The sequence below is a fragment of the Drosophila miranda genome, chromosome XR, assembly GCF_003369915.1.
Source record: "Drosophila miranda strain MSH22 chromosome XR, D.miranda_PacBio2.1, whole genome shotgun sequence".
In the NCBI taxonomy this organism is placed as follows: Eukaryota; Metazoa; Arthropoda; class Insecta; order Diptera; family Drosophilidae; genus Drosophila; species Drosophila miranda.
In genome coordinates, this window is record NC_046674.1 from 9,863,495 (window position 1) to 9,887,745 (window position 24,251).

General features: G+C 48.8%; 5 protein-coding genes across 10 annotated transcripts; 1 reads left to right on the forward strand and 4 right to left on the reverse strand.

Moving 5' to 3' along the window:
* The first annotated feature begins 536 nt into the window (after window positions 1–536).
* LOC108152704 (phosphoglucomutase) lies at window positions 537–2,771 on the forward strand. Its single transcript, XM_017282224.2, has 4 exons — window positions 537–703; window positions 774–1,020; window positions 1,180–2,398; window positions 2,463–2,771. Exons 1-4 carry the CDS (start codon window positions 626–628, stop codon window positions 2,599–2,601), a joined length of 1,683 nt encoding a protein of 560 aa, XP_017137713.1. The 5' UTR covers window positions 537–625; the 3' UTR covers window positions 2,602–2,771.
* On the reverse strand, window positions 1,199–7,562 carry LOC108152703 (WASH complex subunit homolog 5). The gene is made up of 7 exons (XM_017282223.2): window positions 7,473–7,562; window positions 6,543–6,820; window positions 6,381–6,483; window positions 4,873–6,318; window positions 3,424–4,811; window positions 2,995–3,366; window positions 1,199–2,933 (listed from the first exon to the last, which is right to left on the reverse strand). Exons 2-7 carry the CDS (start codon window positions 6,662–6,664, stop codon window positions 2,780–2,782), a joined length of 3,585 nt encoding a protein of 1,194 aa, XP_017137712.1. The 5' UTR covers window positions 6,665–6,820; window positions 7,473–7,562; the 3' UTR covers window positions 1,199–2,779.
* Window positions 7,268–16,564, reverse strand: LOC108152196 (transcription initiation factor TFIID subunit 4). Of its 5 annotated transcripts, none has more exons than XM_017281350.2 (10): window positions 16,114–16,564; window positions 14,251–14,873; window positions 13,413–13,574; window positions 12,465–13,148; window positions 11,022–11,597; window positions 10,730–10,954; window positions 9,746–10,642; window positions 9,497–9,670; window positions 9,301–9,426; window positions 7,268–9,232 (listed from the first exon to the last, which is right to left on the reverse strand). In XM_017281350.2, the coding sequence occupies exons 2-10, from the start codon at window positions 14,608–14,610 to the stop codon at window positions 9,074–9,076; spliced, it is 3,363 nt and encodes a 1,120-aa protein (XP_017136839.1). In that variant the 5' UTR covers window positions 14,611–14,873; window positions 16,114–16,564; the 3' UTR covers window positions 7,268–9,073. The 5 variants fall into 5 exon arrangements, with proteins under 5 accessions (XP_017136839.1, XP_017136838.1, XP_017136840.1 ...); XM_017281349.2 differs by lacking the exon at window positions 16,114–16,564 and adding an exon at window positions 15,181–15,652; XM_017281351.2 differs by lacking the exon at window positions 16,114–16,564 and adding an exon at window positions 15,181–15,651 and having other exon boundaries at window positions 14,374–14,873.
* A 1,765-nt stretch (window positions 16,565–18,329) lies between these two features.
* LOC108165372 (probable serine/threonine-protein kinase DDB_G0267686) lies at window positions 18,330–22,025 on the reverse strand. The gene is made up of 6 exons (XM_017301408.1): window positions 22,002–22,025; window positions 20,760–21,939; window positions 20,356–20,694; window positions 19,941–20,292; window positions 19,725–19,867; window positions 18,330–18,664 (listed from the first exon to the last, which is right to left on the reverse strand). The coding sequence occupies exons 1-6, from the start codon at window positions 22,023–22,025 to the stop codon at window positions 18,345–18,347; spliced, it is 2,358 nt and encodes a 785-aa protein (XP_017156897.1). The 3' UTR covers window positions 18,330–18,344.
* On the reverse strand, window positions 21,963–23,806 carry LOC108153548. Of its 2 annotated transcripts, none has more exons than XM_017283615.2 (2): window positions 22,167–23,806; window positions 21,963–22,095 (listed from the first exon to the last, which is right to left on the reverse strand). In XM_017283615.2, the coding sequence occupies exons 1-2, from the start codon at window positions 23,575–23,577 to the stop codon at window positions 22,061–22,063; spliced, it is 1,446 nt and encodes a 481-aa protein (XP_017139104.1). In that variant the 5' UTR covers window positions 23,578–23,806; the 3' UTR covers window positions 21,963–22,060. The 2 variants fall into 2 exon arrangements, with proteins under 2 accessions (XP_017139104.1, XP_017139103.1); XM_017283614.2 differs by having other exon boundaries at window positions 22,161–23,805.
* Between the last annotated feature and the right edge of the window lie 445 nt (window positions 23,807–24,251).

Sequence of the window (24,251 nt, forward strand, 5' to 3'; positions counted from 1 at the left end):
AATCGATACCATTTACGTATATCGATTGCAGTAGCTTGCTCATGCAGCTCTGCTCTGTTAACCAACAGAGCCATTCTATGTATGTTATTTCCAAATAACCTAAACAAATGTAAACTTGTTTTTGTTGATTTGGCTGGATCTATTAAGTATTTGTTTGATCATTTGTTATCGCTTTCCGCAGCCCGAGCGCTTGTACTATTAACATACTTTTCAGTCAAGACTTTCGTTAGCCGGCATCTAAATAAGAATGCCCTTGAATGACATTGCACCCTACACCAAACACAGCCGCCACATCCGTTACACCAGTCATGTTGATTTAATTATGATAAATAATGATGATCCAAACCATTTAACGAAGTTAATGCATTGATCATCAAATGAATGATCAAGGAAACCCCTTGATACTTACCCCTTAAGCACTGGTAAAGTCTGAGGGGCAGCACGCACTGATGATAGCGCTTATCAGTGCCGTCGCAGCCGAACCGCCAGAACGTCGCGCTCGCTTATCAGCGGGAGTAGAATTTGCTTAGCTCTGCCTGACACTCAATTTTCATCGCACGCAAACGCAGGTCGGTCGTCCAGTTGGAAATCTACCAGCAGCCGGAAAACTCCAGTGGTTAGCAGCATGTCTCTCAGCGCGGAAACGGTTCAAACTACGCCCTACGAGGGCCAGAAGCCAGGCACCAGTGGATTGCGCAAAAAGGTCGAAAACTAAATTCAAGAAAATCATCTCGGGTCTCTCGAATCGTCCCATTCTGCTCCTCCGCCCACAGGTGAAGGTTTTCGTGCAGCCCAACTACACGGAAAACTTTGTCCAGGCCACTCTGTCCGCCAACGGAGCTGCCCTCGCTGGCTCCACTCTGGTCGTGGGTGGCGATGGGCGCTACTACTGCAAAGAAGCTGCGGAGCTGATTGTCCGAATCGCGGCTGCCAACGGCGTGTCTAAGTTGCTGGTTGGCCAAAACGGCATCCTCTCCACTCCGGCGGTGTCCAGCCTGATTCGTCACAACAAGGCCTTGGGTGAGTGAGTGCATCAGATATGGGCTTCACTGTGGCCGTAAATGCAAAAGAGCTTTGCTGATAACAGCCACCACGTATCATCTATTTGTCGCGATGTGATCTGCCAGAGGTCTCTCAGGTCAATTAATGAAATGAATCCGTCTCTCCCGAACCCTTTAGGTGGCATTGTCTTGACTGCTTCCCACAATCCGGGCGGCCCCGAGAACGATTTCGGCATCAAGTTCAACTGCGAGAACGGTGGACCAGCCCCGGACGCATTTACCAACAGCATCCACAAGCTGACTACCGAGATCAAGGAGTACAAGCTGGTGCGTGGCCTGCAGATCGACATCGCCAAGGTGGGCGTGAGCAACTTCGACATTGCCGGCAAGCCCTTCACCGTGAACGTCATCGATTCGGTGGCCGACTATCTGCGCCTCATGGAAGAGATCTTTGACATGGGCAAACTCAAGGAGTTTGTCAGCGGCAAGGTCACGGGCAAGCCTCTGAAGATGAGGATTGATGCGATGAACGGTGTCACCGGGCCCTACGTGAAGGAAATCTTTCTGAAGAGCTTGGGTGCCAGCGAGTCCTGCGTGGTCCACACCACTCCACTGCCAGACTTTGGGGGACTGCACCCCGATCCGAATCTGACCTACGCCAAGGATCTGGTTGATACAGTCGCTAAGGGTGACTACGATATAGGTGCCGCCTTCGACGGTGATGGCGATCGCAACATGATCATCGGCCACAAGGCTTTCTTCGTGACACCTAGCGACTCGCTGGCCGTGATTGCCCATTACCTGGAGGCCATTCCGTACTTCCAGAAGAACGGCGTCCAGGGATTCGCTCGCAGCATGCCCACCGCTTCGGCTGTGGATCTCGTGGGCAAGAAGCTCGGCAAGGAGGTCTTCGAGGTGCCCACCGGGTGGAAGTACTTTGGTAATCTCATGGATGCCGGACGCCTCTGTCTGTGCGGCGAGGAGAGCTTCGGCACTGGCTCCAATCACATCCGCGAAAAGGATGGCATCTGGGCAGTCCTCGCCTGGATCTCGGTAATGCAGCACACGGGAAAGGGAATCGAGGATATCCTTAAGCAGCACTGGTCCACCTACGGCCGCAATTATTTTACCCGCTACGACTACGAGGAATGCGCCTCGGATCCCTGCAACGAGATGATGGACACCATGGAGAAGACCATCACGGCGGCAGGGTTTGTGGGCAAGACCTTTTCCAGCGGCGGCAAAAGCTACAAGGTGAAGGAGGCGGACAACTTCAGCTATACAGATCCCGTAGACAAGTCGGTTGCCACCAAGCAGGGACTGCGCATTGTCTTCGAGGACGGCAGCCGCATTGTGGTGCGTCTCAGTGGCACAGGCAGCTCCGGAGCCACAGTGCGGTGAGTACTCGCACAACGTGTTAACTCTTCTCGTATTTACGACGCTTGCTTTTCCTTCTTTCAGTTTGTACATTGATTCGTATGAGAAGGAGAATGTCCTGGGCCAGGCCAGCGTCATGCTGAAGCCCTTGATTGACATTGCCCTGGAGATTTCTCAGCTGCCCAAATTCACTGGCCGCAATGCTCCCACCGTCATCACGTAAATGAGCCCACTCCATGGGAGAGGGGGAAACGGATATTACTTACTCATCCTGAATCCTGATCCTCATCCTCAGTTCGTTGCTGTTGTTGTGCCCCACTCCTATCTCCATTTGCACCTCAGCGAGGCATTTCTTTGTTATGTTTTGAATTTATTAAAGTTTGTGTAGCCTAAGAGCCGCCTCATTTGATGGGCGTGGCCAGATACTCGAACTCGGAGAGTATCATGTTGGGTATGCGCTGCTCGAGGACTCGCAGCGGCAGGCGACCCAGCCGCACAAAGGTCTGCAGGAAGTGGAGCACAGTGGTCACTTCGGGTCCCAGCATTTCCTTGTCCCTAAAAACAAGACAACATTTGCATAACGGATTCCTGGCAGGGAATACAATTGCACACTCACGATAGCTGCGCTTCGGCCACCGTCACCACATACTGACTCATGTAGGAGATGTACAGCATCTTGACGTTCCTGTGGAACTGCTGAAGAATGGTCAGGAGGCCCACCACGAGGGGCACACAATCAATCACATCTTTGGCTGCCTTGGGCAGCAGGCAGTCTGTGTTAGCGGAATGCTGCAGTCGATCCACATGAGCAATGGTGAAGAGAAACAGAAACAACGAGACATTGTGCGTGTTCTTGGTTGGGAAGAACACCTGCTCTAAGGGCTCAAAGTTACCCGTGCAGAGGAGGATGTCCTCAAGGTCCGTCAGCGTTCCAACGCCCTGCTCATCGCACAGGTCCTTGCTGCGCGAGAGTTCCAGCAGGAAGGCGCTGTAAGGGAGATGGAAGTGTATTACTCCTCTGGGACGGGGACTACGACGTACTCACCGATTAAGCGTGTCCGCCGTGTTCTGCAACAGCTTGGCCTCGCATTTGCTGCTGAAGCTCAGCTCGGTGGCGATTTGCTGGCGCAGCACTTGCTTCTGGCCCACCGAGAGCACCCAGTCTAAGAGCCGGGGCCACACCTTCATCCAGCGCTGGGTATAGTCCAGATAATACTTGAGCGGCTGCTTGGCCACCTCGGGGCCGGGGAAGTCGCGCGACTCCAGCTCTTTCGTGACGCTTTCCAGGGCGTCGCGCCACATGCGATCCGAGGTGAGGTTCTTCTGAAGCCGCTCCAGATTGCGCTTTAGCTCGTCCGCCAGCATGTGGGCATAGAGCCGCTCCAGGCCGACCATGCCAGCGGGGTCGAGAGCCTCGCGCAGAATGTCAAAGAACCCAGAGGCGGATAGCACTTCCGGGTGCGGGGCTCGCTTCTCATACCACGTCCTCTTCAGGTCCAGGTAGATGGTCCCTTTGGGCTCTGTGCAGCGCAGGAGCTCGTGGGCTAGGCGTCCAATGAAATTGTTGGAGTTCGATGGGTCCCCCTGCAGGGGCGGGAAGTTGGGAATGGGTATGATCTGGCTCTGATGGCTCGACTGCCACTCCTGGACCTTGTTCCGCAGGAAGGCGTTGCATTCCTTCTCTACATTGTAGCTGATGATACGCTGGGACTCCTCCAGCAGAATGCCCAGACCCTGCACCCTCAGATAGTCCTCGATGTACTCGAAGGACCGTCGATATCCCTCAATGGTCTTGGCCAGAGTCTGAAGCTTCTGTTGCATGAGCTGCACCTGCGACTTGCCCTTCTCGGGCGTGAAAATCAGTCCCAGATTGTAGGCATTGGCCAAATGATTGACCAGCTCCTTCCGAATGCCATCCTCCAGCAGCTGCTTGGGGTCCAGCTCGATTACCCCCACCAGCGTGGTCTTCATCATGAGGATTCCCTTGGTAAACACCGCAATGGAGTTAGTCAGATGAGCCACCTTGGCCTGCTCCTCGAATTGGGCGTAGTGCTTAAGCTTGTCCTTGTCCAGGCGCGTGGGAAACTCCATTATCACGTTCGTCAGCAGGTGGATAATCCTCGCCAGAATGCTAAACATGGTCTCTGGGACAATCTGGAGCACTCGACGCAGAAAGTTGGCGAGCTCTGTGCTGTAATAGTTGGACACGGACACGAGATCCTCGCTCTTGGCCTGATTAATCCTCATCAAGGGCACCTCCAGAGTGCTGGCCAGCTTGAGGAACACTGACCGAATGCCGCGGACTGCGTGCGGCTGACGCTTGATGTGCTCCTGCATAAGGGGCCTGAAGTCCCGTTGCAGCAGATGCCAGGCATAACTGAAGTCGGTGATCATCTGTATCTGGATCTCAATGTCCTCCTTCAGGTTGATCAACTAAACGAAAGATTTGTGGGGATTACATATTGCTTTAGGATAGCTGTAGCTTTAGCTGTACCTGTGCCATCCGATTGAGCAGATCCCGCGTCTCCTGCAACTGCTGCTTCACCAGCATGTTGGCGTGCAGATTGTGGTACTCCTGCACCTCGTCCAGGGCCTGCATTACCTGAATGATGAGGCGGCCGGACTTTTGCGGCCTGCCTATTTCCAGTTTCTGCAGCCGCTTGGCCACCTCACCGAACCATTGCTGCAGATGGGCATTCGCCTCGATCTTCGCCAGCGGCCGGGTGCCGGCAAATGATTCGCTCAGCTCCTGCAGACGCTGCATGGCCCCTTCGCGACTCTTGCTCCAGCGCTCTTCCCTGCTCTGCTGAACCTCGCCCAGCAGCTCCCGCACAGTCAGCTCCATTTGGCTGCAGTTGAGCAGGAGATGATACAGAGTGTTCCGGTTGAACTTCAGCTCCTTGAGCACCAACTGGTGCACGTGGCTGGGCTCGACTGCAATGCACGATATGATGAAAACCTCGCGGGAGGTGTGCAGGCAGTACCAGCGCAGCACGACATTGCACTGACGCATCAGGACAATCAGTTTGTTGGCATGCTGCAGCACGAAGCCGTCGTCGAGGACTCCTTCTCGGACAATCTCTTGGGTCTTTTGGAGGCTCTTCGCCAGCTGCTCGCTTTGCTGCTGGCACAGCGTTTGAACGGCTGCTGGATTCACAATATTCGCTATGGCAGATCTGGCCGCCTGGAAATCCAGCCAGGCATCTATAAGGTTTACCGTGATGCCCATGTACACGGATATGATCCAATTGTCGCAGTAGAACTTGTCCACAATTTCGCGCATCTGCGAGCCCTGGCCGTGCAGCACCTGGGGGCAGAAGTAGAGACACACGTACAGCACCGCCGCCTGGGAGGAGAGGGCCGTGGAGCGGTGCGAGGGATGCGGGTAAATGGCCAACTGGTTGTAGATGTCGTCGCAGCGGAGACGGGCAATGACCAGATCTATGAAGTTCGCATCGAAGCGAAACCGGGAGAAGTACGCTTCGGGGTATTTGGGAACTACCAGGTTGGCAGCTCCCGCCGCTGCCTGTTTCCCTCCCAAGCTCAACAATTTGGCGGTCTCCGAGGGATGCACGTAGCCCGTGGATCGCAGGAGTAGGCAGACATCGTGGATGTTGCTCTCGTCCCCACTGGGCGTGGCATCGCCACCGCTGTAGCGGTAGTAGGAGATCAGCAGGCGCTCCCTCACATCGCCGGAAATATGGTAGTCCAAAAGCAGCAAAATAACTCCATACAAGTAAAGGGACTCGCACAAGAGTTGCTTGCCCTCTTCGTCCTGAAGCACCGTCTCCAGCGTTTGCTGGATGTAGTATCCACTGTTCAGTTCCTCTATGTACTGCTGCAGATCTTTGGCATAGTGATGGATGCTCTGGAAGGCCAGGTAAAAGCGTCTAATCAGCGGCAAGTGGCTCCGAATGTCATCATCCAATTCACTGAGCTCCTACACCATGAAATCCCAACCAATTAAAGTGTTTCTCCTTTAATTTATACTCTACTGCTTACCGGGCTCTGTTCGATTTTCTTCTCGTGCTCTTCGGCCACCTTGAAGTAGCTAAAGTCGAGTATAATCTCGCCATATTTCTCCCGATCGGCCTTTGTCTCCAATCTGCAGGAGGGGCAATTCAGATTTTCATTATGGCTTTTTGGGTCATATTTGTAACCTACCGATAAATTAGGGGAACGTAGTCCTTGAGTCGAAGGATCTCTGCTATGATGGAGTTACCTACCGACACAATATTCAGCAGATTTTGGCCACAGGCATTGTTTTCAGCAAGGAATTCAGTCATTTTGCCGAAAACACATCTTTATCAAAAACAATCACAACACACAGTGTTTTACAACACTATTGTTATGAGCAATCACACACACACAGCCGCGAAAATAGGGCTGCAGGCACTACGAGCGTTTGGCGCCCAACTCTAAATTTGAATAAAGCTAAATCGCTACATGAAAAATAAAACAAAAATTCACTTAAGCAAAAATTAACAACTAATAAACATTGCAGGCAAAATATAAAACTATTATGGAAAATGTGCCAATTGTTTGTTGGTTTTTGTTGTATCCCAATGTAAATTTAGGGAATTTTTTTTTTTTTTTTGTTAGCTAGGGGAACGACAAAAAAATGCATTAAGAATATTTAACATAATAAAAATTATTGTAAAAATATCAATAAAATTATTTAATTCAACTACATACATTTTAATCAATTAACTAGCTAATTAACTGAGATACCATCATTAGAAAAATTAAATTGTATATTTTGTTGTTGAAAAAGTTGCGTTGCGCACTGCACTTCCCTGCATTTCTGTAGGTTCCCCCGTATATAAAATATACTCGAGTATGTATGTGTGGTATGGTATGGTATGTATTCCCCGTGCACACAAGTTTTCTGAATTTTTGTCCTTTTATTTTTTTGTTTGTTTTTGTTGGATTTAGTTTGTTTTTGTTCTTTTTTTGTTGTTACTTAATTGTACATACAATAGTTCTGTTTTCCGCTTCGTTTGTTTTCTTTTATGCGTATGTAATTGTAAAACATAATAAGTATATATATATATATATATATACTATATATAATATATTCAGATATATGCCTACCAAAACTATGCGATGCGCTGTTTTTTCTCGGTTGATTTTGCTTTTTTTGCCTGCTTTCTTATCTACATTTCTCATTAAGGACAACTTTTATTTATTGAATTTACACACAAAGAACTTTGAATTCGAGAAATGCTTTTGTTTTGTTTAATTTTGATGGAAATTTCATGAAATGTAATGTCAATTTATTTTTGATTTTCGTAACTCGTTTCCGCTTACATTTTCATTTGCGTGGGGATTGTATTTTACAAGATTTGCTGGCTAATTGTATACAAATTCATCTATTTTTTTGTTTTTGTGTGTTGTGTGGTGTTCGTGTTCATGTTTAGGGAGGGAGGAAGGGCGGATTAAAGGAGGTAGGGCCAATACCGATAGATCTGCCTGCAGCTTGGTCCGATAGCAGATGGCAGGGCGAGATCTGGGCCGCACATTGGCCCCACCCCACCAGATCCTGCACACTTATGTATGTATGTATGGTAGATACTATCGAATCGTGTCTCTAAATGGATGAACGAGCGAGCGCTTCTAATAAAAACATGTTTAGTTATCTTAATGCCTAGACATTCGCATCCTCGGTCTTCATCCTCATCATCATCTTGTTGAATTTGTTAATTACGCTCGGTTTACCTACTTTTATAACTATTAGAAGATCCTTAGCCTAGGCTTTATGTACAGTTTGTTGGGGCTGGGTTGGGTTGGGTTGGTTGGGGGTTGTTGGTTTTATACATAATATGTTATTTAGAATTACAGCTTGTGGTTTAAACAACTAGAACTAATTCAATATATGCTTTAAATGGTTTCCTCTGATGTGTGTGTGTGTGTTCCTTGCTGAACATCTCTTCTGATGGTTTTAGAAACCATCTGCAATCTGCAAACTGCAATTCTCTTCTCGGATTCGCTTGCCTGATCCATTTGACCACTTATCCTCTTTGCTTTCATTCAGCTGCACATCATCTCATCTCACTTAAGGGCTAGGAATTACGCTTTTGTTTTCGTTTAACAAACTAAGCTAGTAATTAATTAAATATTAATAATTATATTTATATCGTTTAGATAAGGCCGTCAATGCAATTAATGCAAACATTATGTTATGTTACAATTACAATTCAAACGCCCCTCCTCTGCTGACTGCGCGTTCTATAGAGTTCTATTCTACTCTGTTCTCTTTCTTTCCTTTTGTTTCTTCTTTCTTCATATTTCTTCGTTTATGTTTAGCTTTTGTTTCTGCGTTTTTGGATTGGTTTGGTTTAAGTTTTACAGACAATTTATTGTGGGGAATAAACGAGCTTTAAACTAGACTTAAAATCAAGAGCGAATAGAAATTAGATTTAGATTTTAAGGTTCTAAAAGTACACTTTAAATAGGGTGGGGGCCAGGGGCTCCTAACTAAAAAAAAAAAAAACAAGAAACGGAGACGACGAATCAAATCGGTTAAGTCAGAGGCTACATTATATTGCGATTGGAGGCAATCTGAAGCTGGAAACATTACCAGAGGCCAAGGGGCCCGGGCCCGGGCCTGGGCAGGGCAGGCGGTGACGTGCAATATAACTGGAACTGGAACGGGAACAGGAGTAGAAGACAATGTGAATGACGAACAGCAGCGATCACTTGAGGTATGTTTTGAACAGCGTGGAACTGCGACAAAACTCGCGCTCCTGCTCCATATAGAACAGCATGTCGCGCAGATTGACGCGTTTGATGCGCGGCCGTAACGTGGTTGGTGCCGAGCCCGAGCTGCTCAACAGTCCGCCGCCGCTGGAACCCTAAAGACGAAAGAATTTGGTTAGGCATTGCATCACTTGCAGAAGGTCTAAGTCGTTCGAGATCATACCACTCCCGCACTGGCCGCATCGCTATCCAGTTTGAGTTTCTTGCGGGGTCCAATGGCCTGGAGAGCCGTCAGATTAGCGTCGCGCTGCCGCAGCTCCTCCATCTCTGCGCGTTGCATTTCCTTGGCCTAAATAATAAAATGAAATGGAACTATAGCGAATCTGAGAGCCTGGAAGAAACTGGGTCAAAGATCCTACCCTCGCCTTCATCTTAGCTTGCTCGGGATCCTCCACACGAGACCTGGACTTCGCCGCCCGGAGCAGCATTTCGCGTTCGAGCTCCTCGTGCCGCTTCTGCTCGGTCTTGTCGAGCTCCTCCAGAAACTTGATCTGGCCGCGCACATCCTTGGCGGGCTCGTAGCGGGGGTCCAACTGCAAGGAGCCGAACAAGGATCATTATTAGATTAGAGGATCTACAGAATTAGCAGCTGCACCATTTCCACACACCTTGATGACATCAATGCGGTGCTCCGCTATCACAGCCAACTTCTCCACAATGTTCTTCAGTCGCTCCTGGCAGGCATGCGATATGAGGACGGCCACATCCTGCGATGGTTCGTCCAGACCCGCCTCCGTGGTGATGGCCCGTATCCTCGCCTGCAGAGAGGGCATGTTGAGGAACACCTCGTCCTTGCAGGAGCGTATCTGGGTGCCGATGTTCTCCGTGCAGCCGAGTATCCGCTGCGACTCTTCGGCCAGGTTGACACCGCCCATGGCGGCCACGTCGTTGATATCATCGTCCCCATACATCGAAGAGGACATCGAGCTCTGTTGGAAAAACGAATTGGCCGCCGCTGCCGCTCCGCTCGCACTGTTCGCCTTCGACTCGTCCTTGGCATCGAGGGCATCCCTCCTCTTTTTACTTGCCGCCGCCTTGCTGATCGCCGGCGATGCCTTTACCAGCGTCTTGCCCGAGATGGGCGTCAGTGAGGCGTTCATTCGCTCCAGGTGCGACCCGGCCTTAATCTCCACCAGCTTCGGCTCAAAGTGGTTATTGTTGTTGTGGTGCAGCGAATTCTGCATTTGTTCACGGGCTCTCAGCGCCTCCGGCGGCAGATGGACCGTGGGCAGCGATGGCACCGGCAGCGACGTGACCGATGCCGAATTGAGCGTCGACAGCACCGACAGCGTGGGCGTGGGCGGCGGCCCACTACTGTTCGATATGGCTGCCAGCATCGGCGGGTGAAGGCTGGGCGTTATCGCCTTGATCTGCGTCTGGCCCACCTTGACGGCAGTGAGTTTGTTCGTGGGCGTGGTGTTTTGCGGTCGGGCCGTGGCCCGGATCTGCACAGTTCCCGTGCGCTGCAATTGAGCATGCTGCGGTCCACGGATTTGCACAATGTTCTATAAGAAACGTAACCATGAACATTAAGTGATCAATCGAAGGGAAATCAAAGCGGAATCAAAAGGAAGGGAGTTTGTTTAGCTTACCGCCTGTCCAGGCACTTGCAACGAGGGTATCTGGGTGCGAATGGCGCCCGTGCTGACGAGTCGCGGCGCTGTTGGTAGCCGTATGTTGGGCTGCTTCGATATCGTCGTGTGGCCGATGGTGGGTCGCGGCGTGCCCATCGCATTTGGTGTTATCATGCGCACCTGCGTCTGTCCAATGGTCGTTGTCTGGCTGGGGCCAATCGGACGGATTTGCGCTTGGATTTTCTACAAAAAATACAGCAAATATTTCAATACAAAAGTGAAGTAATGGAAGATCAGTGTCGGGACTTACGGGCAGCTGTTGCGAGAGTCCTGCCAGACCGATGACATGTTGCGGCGGCGGTTTGATTCCCTCGATGACCAGCTCCTTGGAGTAGAGGGCCTGACGCAGCAGTGGCAGGCTCTTCTTGAGAAACCCAATGAGGCAGGGCTGTGGACTGGCGTTGAGCAAACGCTCCAGGCGATCACAAAACTCCTCGGGCTCCACATTCGCATTAACCAGCTCCTGGATGAGGGTGCGCACATTCTTCTCCACTGGCTTCGGTTCCCGTGTCGATAATTCAATTAAATTGGCTAGAAACTTGCGACACTTTTCTTTGGTATTTCCCTGCTGAGCCGTCGTCGTTGTCGTTGTGCTCGTCGTAGCCTGCGCGCCTCCCGAGGAGCTCACATTGTTCACCTGCTGTTGCTGTTGTTGCTGGTGCTGTGCTGGTATCGTTTGGATTTGCGTGATCTGCGGCAGGTGGGGCGCCTGCGAGTTCAGCTGCGTCAGGTGCGGTGGCTGCGATGAGGTCGTGTAGCCATGGGCATTACTGCTGGCCACCGAATTGACAATGATGTTGTTGGAGGCGGTGGTGTTGGTCATCGACTGTAGGGAGATCAAGAGAGGAACCAATGGATTAGCCAGGGATTTCATCGGATCGGATCGGATCGGATCGGTATATTTGATATTCGATAAGACGCAGCGCAAATATAAGTGCAAAATTAGGAGAGAAAAAGCGTACGATTAACCACAAAAGAAAGATATATATATATATATGTATATATGTATGTATATGGATGGTACAAGATTAATGATGATTATGGTATTTCTTGTGGGTGGATGGGCAGCAGCAGGTTCCTGGACTCCAAATGTATGTGCAGGGGGGGGAGGGCAATGGGGGTGGTTATGGCATAGGTGGGGGGCGACATGAGATGAGCTTAAGCAGTTTTATCTTCCTTCCACAGCAGTCCAGCACATCACATCACATCACATCTTTAAGATGAGTCCTACTACTCCTCAGCCTATGAATGGATGTATAGAAATAGTGTCTGTCTTTTCTAATGACAGAGTCCTGAAACAGCAACAGGCCATAGCCTTAGCCTAAGCCAAAGCCATAGCTTAAGCAGGCAGCGCATAGACTAAATCCAAAATAAAGAGAGTATTTCAAATACACAGACAACAGATACAGATATATATACGGATACGGATATACACAACGATATGCAGCATGCATGCAAAACGTAGGCTAAGTAAAATACATCGATATATCATACGAATCACGAATTGAGTAATCATGAATTGATTTGATTTGTCGAATAAGTCGAACTAAAACTGAACTGAAGCGTAAATAAGATCATAAGATTCAAATAACAGCATAACAGACAAAAAGGAGAACAGAGAGTAGAAGAGCAAAATATATATGTATTCTATATATGGCATATATCCTGGAGGAGAGATGGTTCTTCTTTTTACGTTTTGCTTGATCTTTATAGTGACGGGCACATTGGCTGCAGCTGCTGCCGCTGCGGCAGCCGTGGCGGCGGCATGTTGCTGCTGCTGCTGCTGCTGCTGTTTCTGTTGCTGCTGAGCCTTCAGTTGCTGTTGGAGCTTCTGCTGCTGCTGCTGCTGTTGCTGCTGCTGCTGGTTACTAGCGGGTTTGCTGTTGTTGTTGTTGTTGGTAGTAGTGGTGGTGGTGTTGGTGGTGGTGGTGGTGGAGGCATTAATTATATGGTTATTGTTGCTATTGCTAGATGGGATTGTGGATGATGTACGGACAATCGTTTTGCGCAGTGCTATGCTAACGCTGGCAGTAGTGCTGGATGCTTGTTGCGACTGAAGTTGCTGTTGCTGTTGCTGCTGCTGCTGCTGCTGTTGTTGCAGCTGCTGTTGTTGCTGCTGTTGGGATGGTTGTTGCCCATGATATCTACTTACAGCTGCAGCCGGCACAGTTTGTAGTCGTATCTGTGTGGTTGTGGGATGGTTTGTGGTGCTTGTTGTGTGGTGGCTGTTGGTGTTATTGCTGGCATTGGTCATGGTCTGTGTCACCGTTGGCGGGCCCGTCGTCGTGGCCGTGCCCACGCGCAACAGTTGGTATCCATTATCCGTTTTTAACAACAACGCCGGGGTCTGTCCTGTATTAAGTGTGTTTAAAGTTATCTAAAAGATAGAATAGAGAACAGAGAGAGATATTCGATTCGGATTCGGTTTTCATCGGTTGGACAAATGGTGTGTGTCGCGTGTCGGGTGTCGGGTGTGGTGTGTGGATGTGGGGGGGCCCCAGTATGTAGTTTGGTGTGGATCATGTGAACATTTTGTTGGTTTTTGGGATTGGATTTGTGGGATGTGTGGATTAGTAGAGAAGAACCCACCACAACAACATTACACCACTCAAATGGCATGGCATGGCATTGGAACACTCACCGATGGACTCTGCGGTCGCACACCAGCCATGTGCGAGTTGATTACCACACGACTCAGCGGATTGGCGGACACGTTCTTTTGCTGCTGCTGCTGCGCCGGTGACTGGTGCCGCATGCCCACCACAACTCCTGCCGGCAGCATGGAGTTGAGCAGCGGCTGGCCCTGTGGACACAATTTGATTAGTATTTCTCAGAGAATTTCCACGAGGATCGTGGATCGAAAGTTCAAGTTCTACGACAGTGGGGCTGAAGCGTTTAGAGTAGGGAGGATTCAAAGATTGCCTACAGCATGCAACCAGTTCACGGCTTATATGATGGCTTCGTCCGTTCACGGGATCGCAGGATCACAGATCACAGATCAGGGATCACAAAGGGAAAATGTAATTTTGATGTGCAGATCAATTTGTTAGGGATTTTCGGGGCGTGTTTTTTCGTTGTTTGTCTACGAGCTGTTGTTCTACATAAAGCGAGCGTTCAAAGCAATAGGTCTACAAAATACAATCATGAGTTCTTACTATAAAAAAAATTAGCATAGAATTGGTTGGTTGGTTGGTTGGTTGGGAGTGTTTGGATATGGGCAGAAAGGGGGATTTATGATGGAATTGGAGGATGAAAGCCGTCTATAAAAGCATAAATGAATGTTTTAAAATTATATGTGTACGCCTCAATGTGTGTGTTTCGACTGACTACATTCCGATTGGATTGGATTGTACTTGGATTTAGGTGAAAATGGGAATATGGGGAATATGGGAATATATAGAGATAAACCGGATCGGACGACTCATTCGCCTAACGCCTGTTTTCTGTTTCTGTTTGTTTGTTTAGCTTGATGTGGATACCTGATTGATGGTCTTGGTCATTGTTACGATTCCTGCTGGTGCACTTGATACTAGACCCGCCGGCAGGGTGACAGCATGGTGATTGGATTTAATAACTAGGGTTTGTGTTTGGGTGGCACCTACGGATTGCGTCTGCTGCTGCTGGTGGGGCGACTGTTGGTGGTGCACCTGCGTCAGGCCCGGATGGTGGCCCCCGATTCCGGCCGTTATGGTCTTGATGGTTGTCGTGTTTGGAAGCTGGGCAGTCGAGATGATCGTCGGACCGCCACCGCTGCCCGGATTGCCGGTTATGTTGATGGTTCCATTTGGCAATTGGTTGGTGAATGTGATGCGATTGCCGGCTGTTGTTTGGCTGTTCATCGTGGAGGCGGAAGTGAAGGTGAAGGAGCGGAGTGGATTGTGTGTCTGTGTTGAAGGCGTGAAGTGGAGTGGCGGAGGCGTTTGAAGACCCTTTGTCGAGTGTCCTTCTAGCAAAAATTATGCTTCAGAGGACGTACTGTTGCCGCCAGATTTCTCGATCAACTGCTTTCGGACATCGTGTGGTTGTGGCTGCAGCAAAGGTCTATCACTCGGAACGAAGTTTCTGATACAGACTGTTGCATGCTGCGTGTCCCAAAAGCGAACTGCAATGCAATATTAAATGCTCTTTAGTATTTATAGAAGGGTATACCCAGTGATCGGATAATTTTGTGATAATTTACGCGTCTGCCGCTGCCGTTTACAGCTTGCTACCTGTGCCACCGTTACCTGGCGGTCATAAAACAAGCAGATGTCAAGATCCGACCAGCGCCAGTACCAGCACAGCACACAGCACCTGGTGGCCAGACTCGAAAGAATATAGTAGATCACGCCGGACACTGGAGAAGCGGATGCACACACACACAGACGCAAGAAATGCGCGCACACATATAGTAATTGCATTCAATTCACCTTGAATTTGGGCCAAAAGCCTTAAGAGCGGCCGCGGGTGCTCCGCTGACAAGAGCTTATTCACGCGGCTGCTGCTGCGCTGGCGAGCTCTCCTTCTCTTGCGGTCGCGTGTGTTATCTGACTCTTCTACCCCGGTGGGTCGTTGCCTGGAAAATTTATCAACAATTTTTCACACACCACACGCACTCGGTCGGCCTCTGACGTCGGGCACGGAAGAATGTCGCTTTATTTTGGTTATTTTGATGTACAAAAAATTTGGCAGCGACAGTAGTTCGACAACGCCGCCATTTTCACGAATGCGCGTGCAAAATAATCGTCTGGAGCGGCGTTGCCAGAAGCTGGCGGAAAATTGTTCAGTGTTGAACAAGAACACGTTGTTTCGATGGTTTTCTTAGTCCGGCAACGCTCAAGTAACAATGATTTATCGTCTGGCGCGGCGTTGCCACAATGATTTTCTCAGTCCGGCAACGCTCAATATATAATTTATATCTTTTTATTATTATTTTTGATAGTTGCTCAACCGTTTAGCATCAGATTATGATAAACGAATGGTATGTTATGGCAAGGTATACATGATGCACTGAATCAGGGATATTACTTCAGCCCCAGTACGCCCAAAGTTGCAAAGTCAGCAAAGACAAACATATGGGGGGCTATAATGTAAACACCGCCACCGCTGTTGTCTCAACGAAGTACACTACGGCCATTAGATTTTTTTCATGTATGAATGGGTTTTTATCTTCACTATATATTAAATGAGAAACCGCGAATGGACCATCGCATCACCGCAAGCCGTAGTATTAGTAATCTGGCTTAGGTGGGCAGCGGGGAGCTGGTGTCTTATGTTTGTGTGTGTGTGTGTGTGTGTGTATCGTTTTGTACAGCCTGCAGTCGTTTAACATAATTTGTCGCTTGTTTAGGATAGGCACTTACTTCAATTCATTTTTCATATGAACTCTGTGCACGGCTCTAGCACTTTTCTGGCGCTTAGCCCTTAGGCCGAAAACCGAACGACGCGCGCGAGCGAGCTTCTTGGATCGTGCAAATACTCTTTGGTTTCCACTTGTTTTCCCCAAATCACAGTTAGTTGCTGCGGCAAGACTACGTCCACTTTTGCACAAAAAAAAAAACTAGCCCCAGCCCCTGCCCCAGCACGTGAGACGCGTGATTTCGGAATATAAATGCACTGCTCTGAAGGGTTTTCACTTTGGGGATTATCTTAGGGCCTTCGTTGTGGGTGGTGGTTGGTTTTTAGATGAATTCTCGTAGTTAGTTTTGTGTTTTTTTTTTGTGTTGAATGTTTACATTTTCTCAATATTTTACATGGCATCTACGCGGTAGCTACACGCACTTTCTACATAATGGGAGAACAAAGCGGGTATGGATAACAGGCAAGACAGCCATGAAAAAGCAACACATGCAAGGTAAAATCCGCCCCTCTTACCATGATTACCCGATTAGCCGATATACCGATTTTGTCTTCAAGGCATATTGCGCCGAGGTGAGGTTCCTCCGAACCTTGCAATTTGCCATGGGGTATTTGCCTCTTGTCCATACCTCTTTCTATAGACCATTTAAAATTACGCTCTTCCGACTCTTTTTTCCGTTGCATGTTTGAGCAAGAGAGCAGAAGAGAGCAGCAGCGTAACCCTCAGAAATATACCGAAATATACCATTAAAAAAAAAAACCGATTAAAAAACTACTTGATTACGAACCGCTCTAGCCCTAGTATATAATATATCGTAAATGGTCACTCTGGTGCTCACGTTCCGTTCAGGGAAATTTAATTTCAGTTTTTAGGGTATATTTAAGAAACTTAAGTATGAAAACTTTTCCATACGACACGTTTTTGAATGTTCACTATCAACTTACATCCTTACATGGATCATTTATCCAATGAATTGCATTTAAATCCTTATCACTCATTCTCGTTCAAAAATTGCTGCTGGGCGCGCAGCCTTCGGCTTTTTTTGCTCTCTTTTTTTTGGGAATTGCTCTCTATTTTGTGGTGGGAAATTTTCTCAAATTGAGGGAATTTCTCAAGGATACATTTTCCTTTTCAGATCAACAATGTCCCTTACATTCCACACACGTTTTATGTTGCTGGCAACATTCAATTTGCATGGGCCAGACTCATGTGCCGTGAAATCGAGCAGCATTGTTCCCCAACATGGCGCGGATTGAGCAACATTTTGCATACCCTCGGGAAATGGATGTTATAGAATTGAGAGAATGTTTGTCATCTAATGGCCAAAACTAGTCAGGCCCTGTTATAAAAGTATTTCAACGATATTTTGAAGGGATCGAGATATATCTACAAGACCCTCATCATATGCATTAATGTCCAAAACAAAACAATCTGAGATCATTTCTATATTAATTACGTTTTAAAACAGCTTGGAAAAACAGTTTCTTCATATATATCAACAAAATAGGGTATACCTGCGCCCAAACTCCGGTTGACGTGTCATTTCATACTCACTTACGGCGCATTCCATACTCACTTACGTTGCCACTGTTTTTTGTTGACCTTTTTTGTTTAAAGCTTGTTTTCTACACTACAAAATAAAAGAGAGTACTTAAAAGTAGTCAATCAGGTAGGAAATTTATTCATTATTGGCCTAAAATTAGATGGGCAGAGCTAATGGTTTTAGTTAGGCAGAATTATTCAGCGGAATAAAGAAATTGAGCAATTGGATCAATTTTTGTCTTACGTTTTTTTACGTTTCATTAGTTCGACCTTTTTCGCTAAAACCATTTTTTTAAGCAAAATCCAATAAAAGCAAGTATTAAACATTAGTCAGTTAAGTAGAAAATTGATTCATTAATTGGGTAAAATTATGTGGGCATGGCTAAATATTATATATAGCTGGTAATATTCGACGGAATAAAGAAATTGAGCAATTAGAACGATACTCGTTTGTTTATGCTACTGTTGTATGAGCAAAAGTGCCATGTGCGTCTGCCTACAGTGGCTTCGAATAACAGTAAATCCTGATGTCAGGGCACTCCCAAAAACAACCGCTGTTCCTCGGCTATTCCGTGCTTTCCACCTTCTTCGCATTTACAGTTAAAGTCGAGCCACGGAATCTGTTGCGATGCGAGGAAACCTCTCTCCTCTGACCGTTAAGTACGTCAGCGTTAGAGAACCCAAGGCCACCCGTCATGATAGCAAAATCTTTCGCCCGAAGATCCTGGCCTTTTTCTCGAACATTGCCGACTTGATGACCGTGTTGATCTTGTAGAAGGCGTTAATGGAATGCTTAATATACGTATCATACATCTCGTTGAAGAAGCTCTTGATGCCCTCGTCGTTCTTGTTGTCGTGCACAATGATGAAGCGTATCTGGCTGGCGGTGATGAAGGCGGAGACGAACCATTGATTGAAGCGGTCGATGGACTTCAGCTGCATATTTGCCGTTTTCCATTTGTGCTCGTCCACCAGGTCCAAGGCATCTACACACTGTTTGGATAGCGCTTCAACTTAGGTTAGGTTAGGTTAGGTTAAGGCGGTAGCCGGGAGTGGGGGGATAAGAGCCTCCCGCCCCCAAGCTCACTTGGACCTATAAAAGGTCCGTTGTGTTGCCGCATGGGCAAGTGCCCTTTCGCGTTGCCCGAACCGTGAGAGCATACTACTGCAGGTTAAGGGCAGTCCCATCCGGTGGCTTGGATGTATTTGGACAAGGTCCCTGGTTTGAAGCGCTTCAACTTAATTTCAACGTCAAAATATTCCGACAAGTTCGATGATCTGGCTAGCTTAGTATTCACGACATTTTTGTTAGTGCTATGGCTACACTTAGCGGTGGTACTACCGGCTACGATTGGCAAGAGGAGGGAAACTGCTCAATTATATCAAATTTAAAATGGGTATTCAAAAATTTTTGATTTCTTCGTTGACGGCACTGTTGCTTCGAAGGAGATAACATAAAATATGCAAATCGATAGCTTGGTGAAATATAAGAGAGCTCTTCTCGGAAACCTAATTCGAATGCAAAACTCGTTGCTTGCTGTTCGAATATACTTGTTCAGTTCTTGTGGCCGCATTGTATTTGTTGCTACGGTTAGCAGTTATGTTAACAAGGCAGAGAGTTGGCAAAAAACGAGTTAAGTTAATGAAAATTAATCAAAATGTTCCAGCTAATGCCACGATCGCACTTGGCGACGACGTTTGGCGCGTTGTTAGGCTGTCGATTCAACCAGTTGGTGGTTTGTTGTCTAAAGTTGAATTAATTTTCGTACATTTCGCATTCGCATGTGTTTTATTTTTGTTTTATTATCTAAATCCTATTTATAATGCTTACGATTAATAATGCATGAGTATTCTGCCATTATGCTAAACTAGCCGTATTACATCAATCAATAACGCGTATTTACAAGTCTTAAAAGTGCCATAGCCCCCATTCCGTCCATTGCTCCACTCAGCTCTTCGGAACCCATTAGTTTTTGTTCCAATTTAGATACACGTCGAAAGCGGACTTGGGTGCTCTCGATGCTATTTTCGTTGTTGGATTATCAGGTCGCTTCGTTGTCGTTCGATTCTGACCAAAATCGTAAGAGAAAACTGTCTTGGCTGCCACTTTGACTTTGTTCTCCTGGTATTTGGCGTAGTACGGACTGCTGGTGGTGCTCTGGTTTTGGCGTGAAGGTGCCGCTGTTGTTGTAGGTGTTTTGATTTGTAGAACAGGGCTGGGAGTTTTTTCAAACTTGGCCTTGAATTTCTGGAAGAAAGGATGACTGAAAGGATCTGCCGTGGTCGAACTCTTTTGTGGTGTTGTAGTCGATGTGAATAAGTATGGCCTTGGGGTGGTGCTCGGAAGAGTTTTTGACGTGGTGGGACGAGTGGCACGTGTGGTTATAGCTGAGTAACGAGTTGTTTGTCTCGTTGTAGGCCGTTGGGTGGGTCTTGCTGTGGCTGTGTAGCGAGTTGTAGATCTCGTTGTTAATGTTCGACGAGTCGTTATAGTTGGACGAGTTGTGGGTGCTGGGTGATTTGTAGTTTTGGTTGTATATCTGGTTGAGGCAGTTGGGCGAGTGCTCGGAACAGTGCGAGTTGTTGTAGCTGGACGGGCGATTGTCGTTGGACGCGTTGTCGGTGTGGCACGAGGTAGCGGCTTAGTTACAGTTGCATAATGCGTTACAGATCTCGCTGTTGTTGATGGGCGGGTGGTAGGGACAGTTCGAAGAGTTGTGGCTGGGCGTGTTGTTGACGTGGGACGAGTCGTAGGTTTCGTTACTGCTATGTAACGAGTAATTGGTCTTGTTGTTGTGCTGATGGTCGTTGGGCGAGTGGTCGCCGCTGAGCGAGTGGTCGCCGCTGAGCGAGTGGTCGCCGCTGAGCGAGTGGTTAATGTTGGGCGTGACGGGGGTTTCGTTACAGTAGTATAATGAGTTGTTGTAGCTTTCGTTGTGGACGGGGGCCGTGTTGTGGGCTTGGTTCTTGTCGTTGTTTTCGCGGAAGTTTGCCATACCCAAGGGGGGAAACTCGTCGGTCTCACAGTTGCTTTGGCAGTGCTCTTAGTAGTTGTTTTTGTTGTTGTTGATGTTATGGGGTGCTTTGTTGTTGTTGTTGTTGTTGTACCTGAAGATGTGGCCGTATATTTTATCACTTCATTGCGGAAGCTGTCACTGCTGACATAGGGTCTGGTTACATGCTGCGGAGACTTCGTAGCGACTGAGGGCTTGACAGGTGCTCGAGCGGGCACGATTGGCCTTGCCAGTAGACTGAGGAATGGGTTCTGGGCATAGGAGAGATTATTATTGGGCTTGACCTGCACAGAACTCTTCAACGGAGTAGCAGAGGGACGCGGAGAGCCGGGAGCTTTAAGGAAGGGATTGTGGTCATAGTTGGGCCTTGTCGATGGAGAAGTGCCTGGGACTAGGGCTGTAGAAGGCTTCTCTTTTGAATTGCTGAACAAGGCAAGCTGCTGAGCAGACACCTGCGGGGTCTTTACTGCCTGTATGTTCTGCAGAAAAGGATTATTCGCATATCCATAACTGGCAGCGATCTTCTGCTGAGGCTTGTCCATAATCACCTGCTGTGGCTTTACCTGTGGCCGCTCTGCATACGGACTCGGCCTCGGCCTCTGCGCCTCCGTTATTTCATTGCCATCAAAGCAGTCACTCAACATGGCCAAGCTCTGATGCCGGCAGTGCCCGCTGTAGACGGTCCAAGCATTGAAGCCATCCCCTGACAGGCGGGTATGCTCCTCATGGATCGTCCTAATGCATTTCACATCATCGGAGATGTCCGAGTCCAGCAAACGATCACATTCAATGTGACAGGCTTTGCCTCCTCCCTCACCGTGGGTGCACCAATAGAGATCGCTGATCTGGAACAGGCCATGATCGGCACTCCCATCCGCATTGAGACGACCCACGGCTGCCGTGTTGAAGGAGGACTCATGCTCTGCGATGCACACCCAAGTGGGAATCTCCTTCATGGGAAGCTTGTGCTTGTAGTACAGCTCTTGGGCCAGTTCGCAGCGCTTGAAGATCTTTCCCTTGGCCATCTGGGGAGGTGCTTTCTTTGTAATCTCGTTTCCCTTGGCTGGAGGCACCTGCTCCTTTGACAGATCTGTACCCCCAAAGCAACCGACTATATCCGCTTTGGTTTGCTGTCTGCAGTGTCCATTGTACACGGTCCAGGCCGTGAAGCCATCCCCTGAGATTCTCGTGTGCTCCTCGTGGATGGTCCTTATGCACTGGACATCGTCCGAGATGTCCGAGTCCAACAGGCGATCGCAGTCAATGTGACAGCCCTTGCCACCATTTTCTGCCCCACCGTGGGTGCACCAGTAGAGATCGCTGATCTGGAACAGACCATGATCGGCACTCCCGTCCGCATTGAGGCGCCCCACGGCCGCCGTCTTGAAGGAGGACTCATGCTCGGCGATGCACACCCAGGTGGCTATATCCTGCATGGGAAATTTGTGTGAGAAATACAACTCTTGGGCTAATTCACAGCGTTTGAAAACTTTACCCGTACCCGTACCCGTCCGGGATGTGGATGTGGATGTGATTACTGGTGTGCTGTGCAGATACTGCTGCTGGTAATGTGCCTGCTGATAGTGTTGCTGATAATGCTGTGTTGTGTGTTGTGTCTGCTTGTGGCTAAAGAAGGGATTGGCCAGGCTCTGGCCCACCTTTCCGCCGAAGCCAATGGCATTGGGGTGGGACTGAGCCGCACGCTGAGGCGCAGCTTGAGGTGGTCTCAGGAAGGGATTGCCCTGATAGCTCACACCCACTCGCTGGTAGGTGAGCAAAGGTGGGGCTGGCTTATAGTATTGATTGGCAATGGGAGCCACCGGAGCCACAGGAGTGATCTTCTGCTGACCGAATTGATATGCATAGCTGACCTTTGATTTAATGGGTGATCCCCCAATGGCATTTGGATGGCTGGCGATCACCTGGGGCTTGGCGAAGCAGGCCGCCACCTGCTCGTAGTGCTGATCCAGGCAGTTCCTTTTGTAGACAGTCCAGGCATTGAAGCCATCGCCGGAGATCTGGGTGTGCTCCTGATGGATCCTCCGTATGCACTGCACATCATCCGATATGCTGGTGTCCAGGAACTGGTTGCACGTGGCATGACAGCCCTTTCCCGCCCGCTGATCGTGTGTGCACCAGAAGAGATCGCTGATCTGGAACAGTCCGTGATCCGCACTCCCATCCGCATTGAGACGACCCACCGCTGCCGTGTTGAAGGAGGACTCGTGCTGGGCAATGCACACCCAGGTGGGGATCTGGGGCATGGGAAGTTTGTGCTGGTAGTAAAGCTCCTGGGCCAGCTCACAGCGATTGTAAATCTTTGCTTGGCGCTGGACGGGTGCCACCGACAGTGGCACCTGTGGTTGTCCCTGGTAGTGGTTCACCTTCACCTGTTGCGGGTGCTGATAGGAGGCGGCCACCGAGAGAGCTGTTCCGCTGACTCCCACGCCACATCCTGCCACATAGGAGGCCACGTCCTGGCGACAGTACGCGCTGTAGGCCTGCCACGCGGAGAATCCATCGCCCGAAATCCTCTGGTGCTCCGCGTAGATCTTCCGCACACACAGGACATCGTCCGCGATGTCATCGTCCCGCAGGCGAGAGCAGCTCAGGCCACAGCCCGCCCCTTGTCCGGGCGGGGAGCACCAGTAAACGTCGCTGATCTGGAAGATGCCATGGGAGCCGCCTCCCGGTCCAGTGCCACCACCGAAGGCGGCCGTGTTCAGGTCACTCGAGTGCTGGGCAATGCACACCAGGGTCGCCACCTGGGCAGAGGGTAGTCCGAAACGATGCTGCAGGAGCTTTGCTAGCTCGCAGCGATCGAAGATCTTGCCCGACACCCGCCCCAAGGGGCAGACGACGAGCAGAAGGAGGAAGGGGACTAGGAGGGGCAGAAGCGACTGCCTCGACATCTTGCGATGATCTGACAAACGATCTGGATCGGGTCTCACTCTTATATAGAACACCACGCGGCAGAATCTAGAGCGTAACAGAGAAGAGATCCTTACTTCATTTAAATTGTAAATTTCCCTTCACACGAAAATCGTTTTTAAACGCGCTCGTTTTTGTTTTTGTGTTTCGTCTTGGTATGGGTGAGCGTTTTTAACAGCTAGCTGCTGCGTGCGTTTGCGCGTTTCGTTGACGACTGAACCAGCGAGCGGTCGCATCTTCAGCCTAAAGTCAATTTGAATATGACGACGACTACGACGACTTCTCTGACGACGACAGCGACAAACTGGTTGTGTGTGTGGCTGTGTGGTGTGTGGCTATTGCATAATTACTATGACCAGACCAGAGCTTAAAAGGTTCTCCGACCGAAAGAAAAGAACCCAAAAGAATGGAATATGAATACCTACAGCAACCAATCTAAATGAATAAAAACGAATATTCAACCATACAAAATAAAGTTAAAAAGTTCTGCAGTCGGTCAGCCAACCAGCCATTAGCTGGTCATTTGGCTAATGAAATTAATTTCAAATATTTATCGGCAGAGAGCCAGCCACCTGATCCACCTGATCAACCTGATCAGTCGCAAGCGCAAGCGCAAGCGTTTTTCACGCGTTTTTAATCGCCTCGTAAGTCTCAA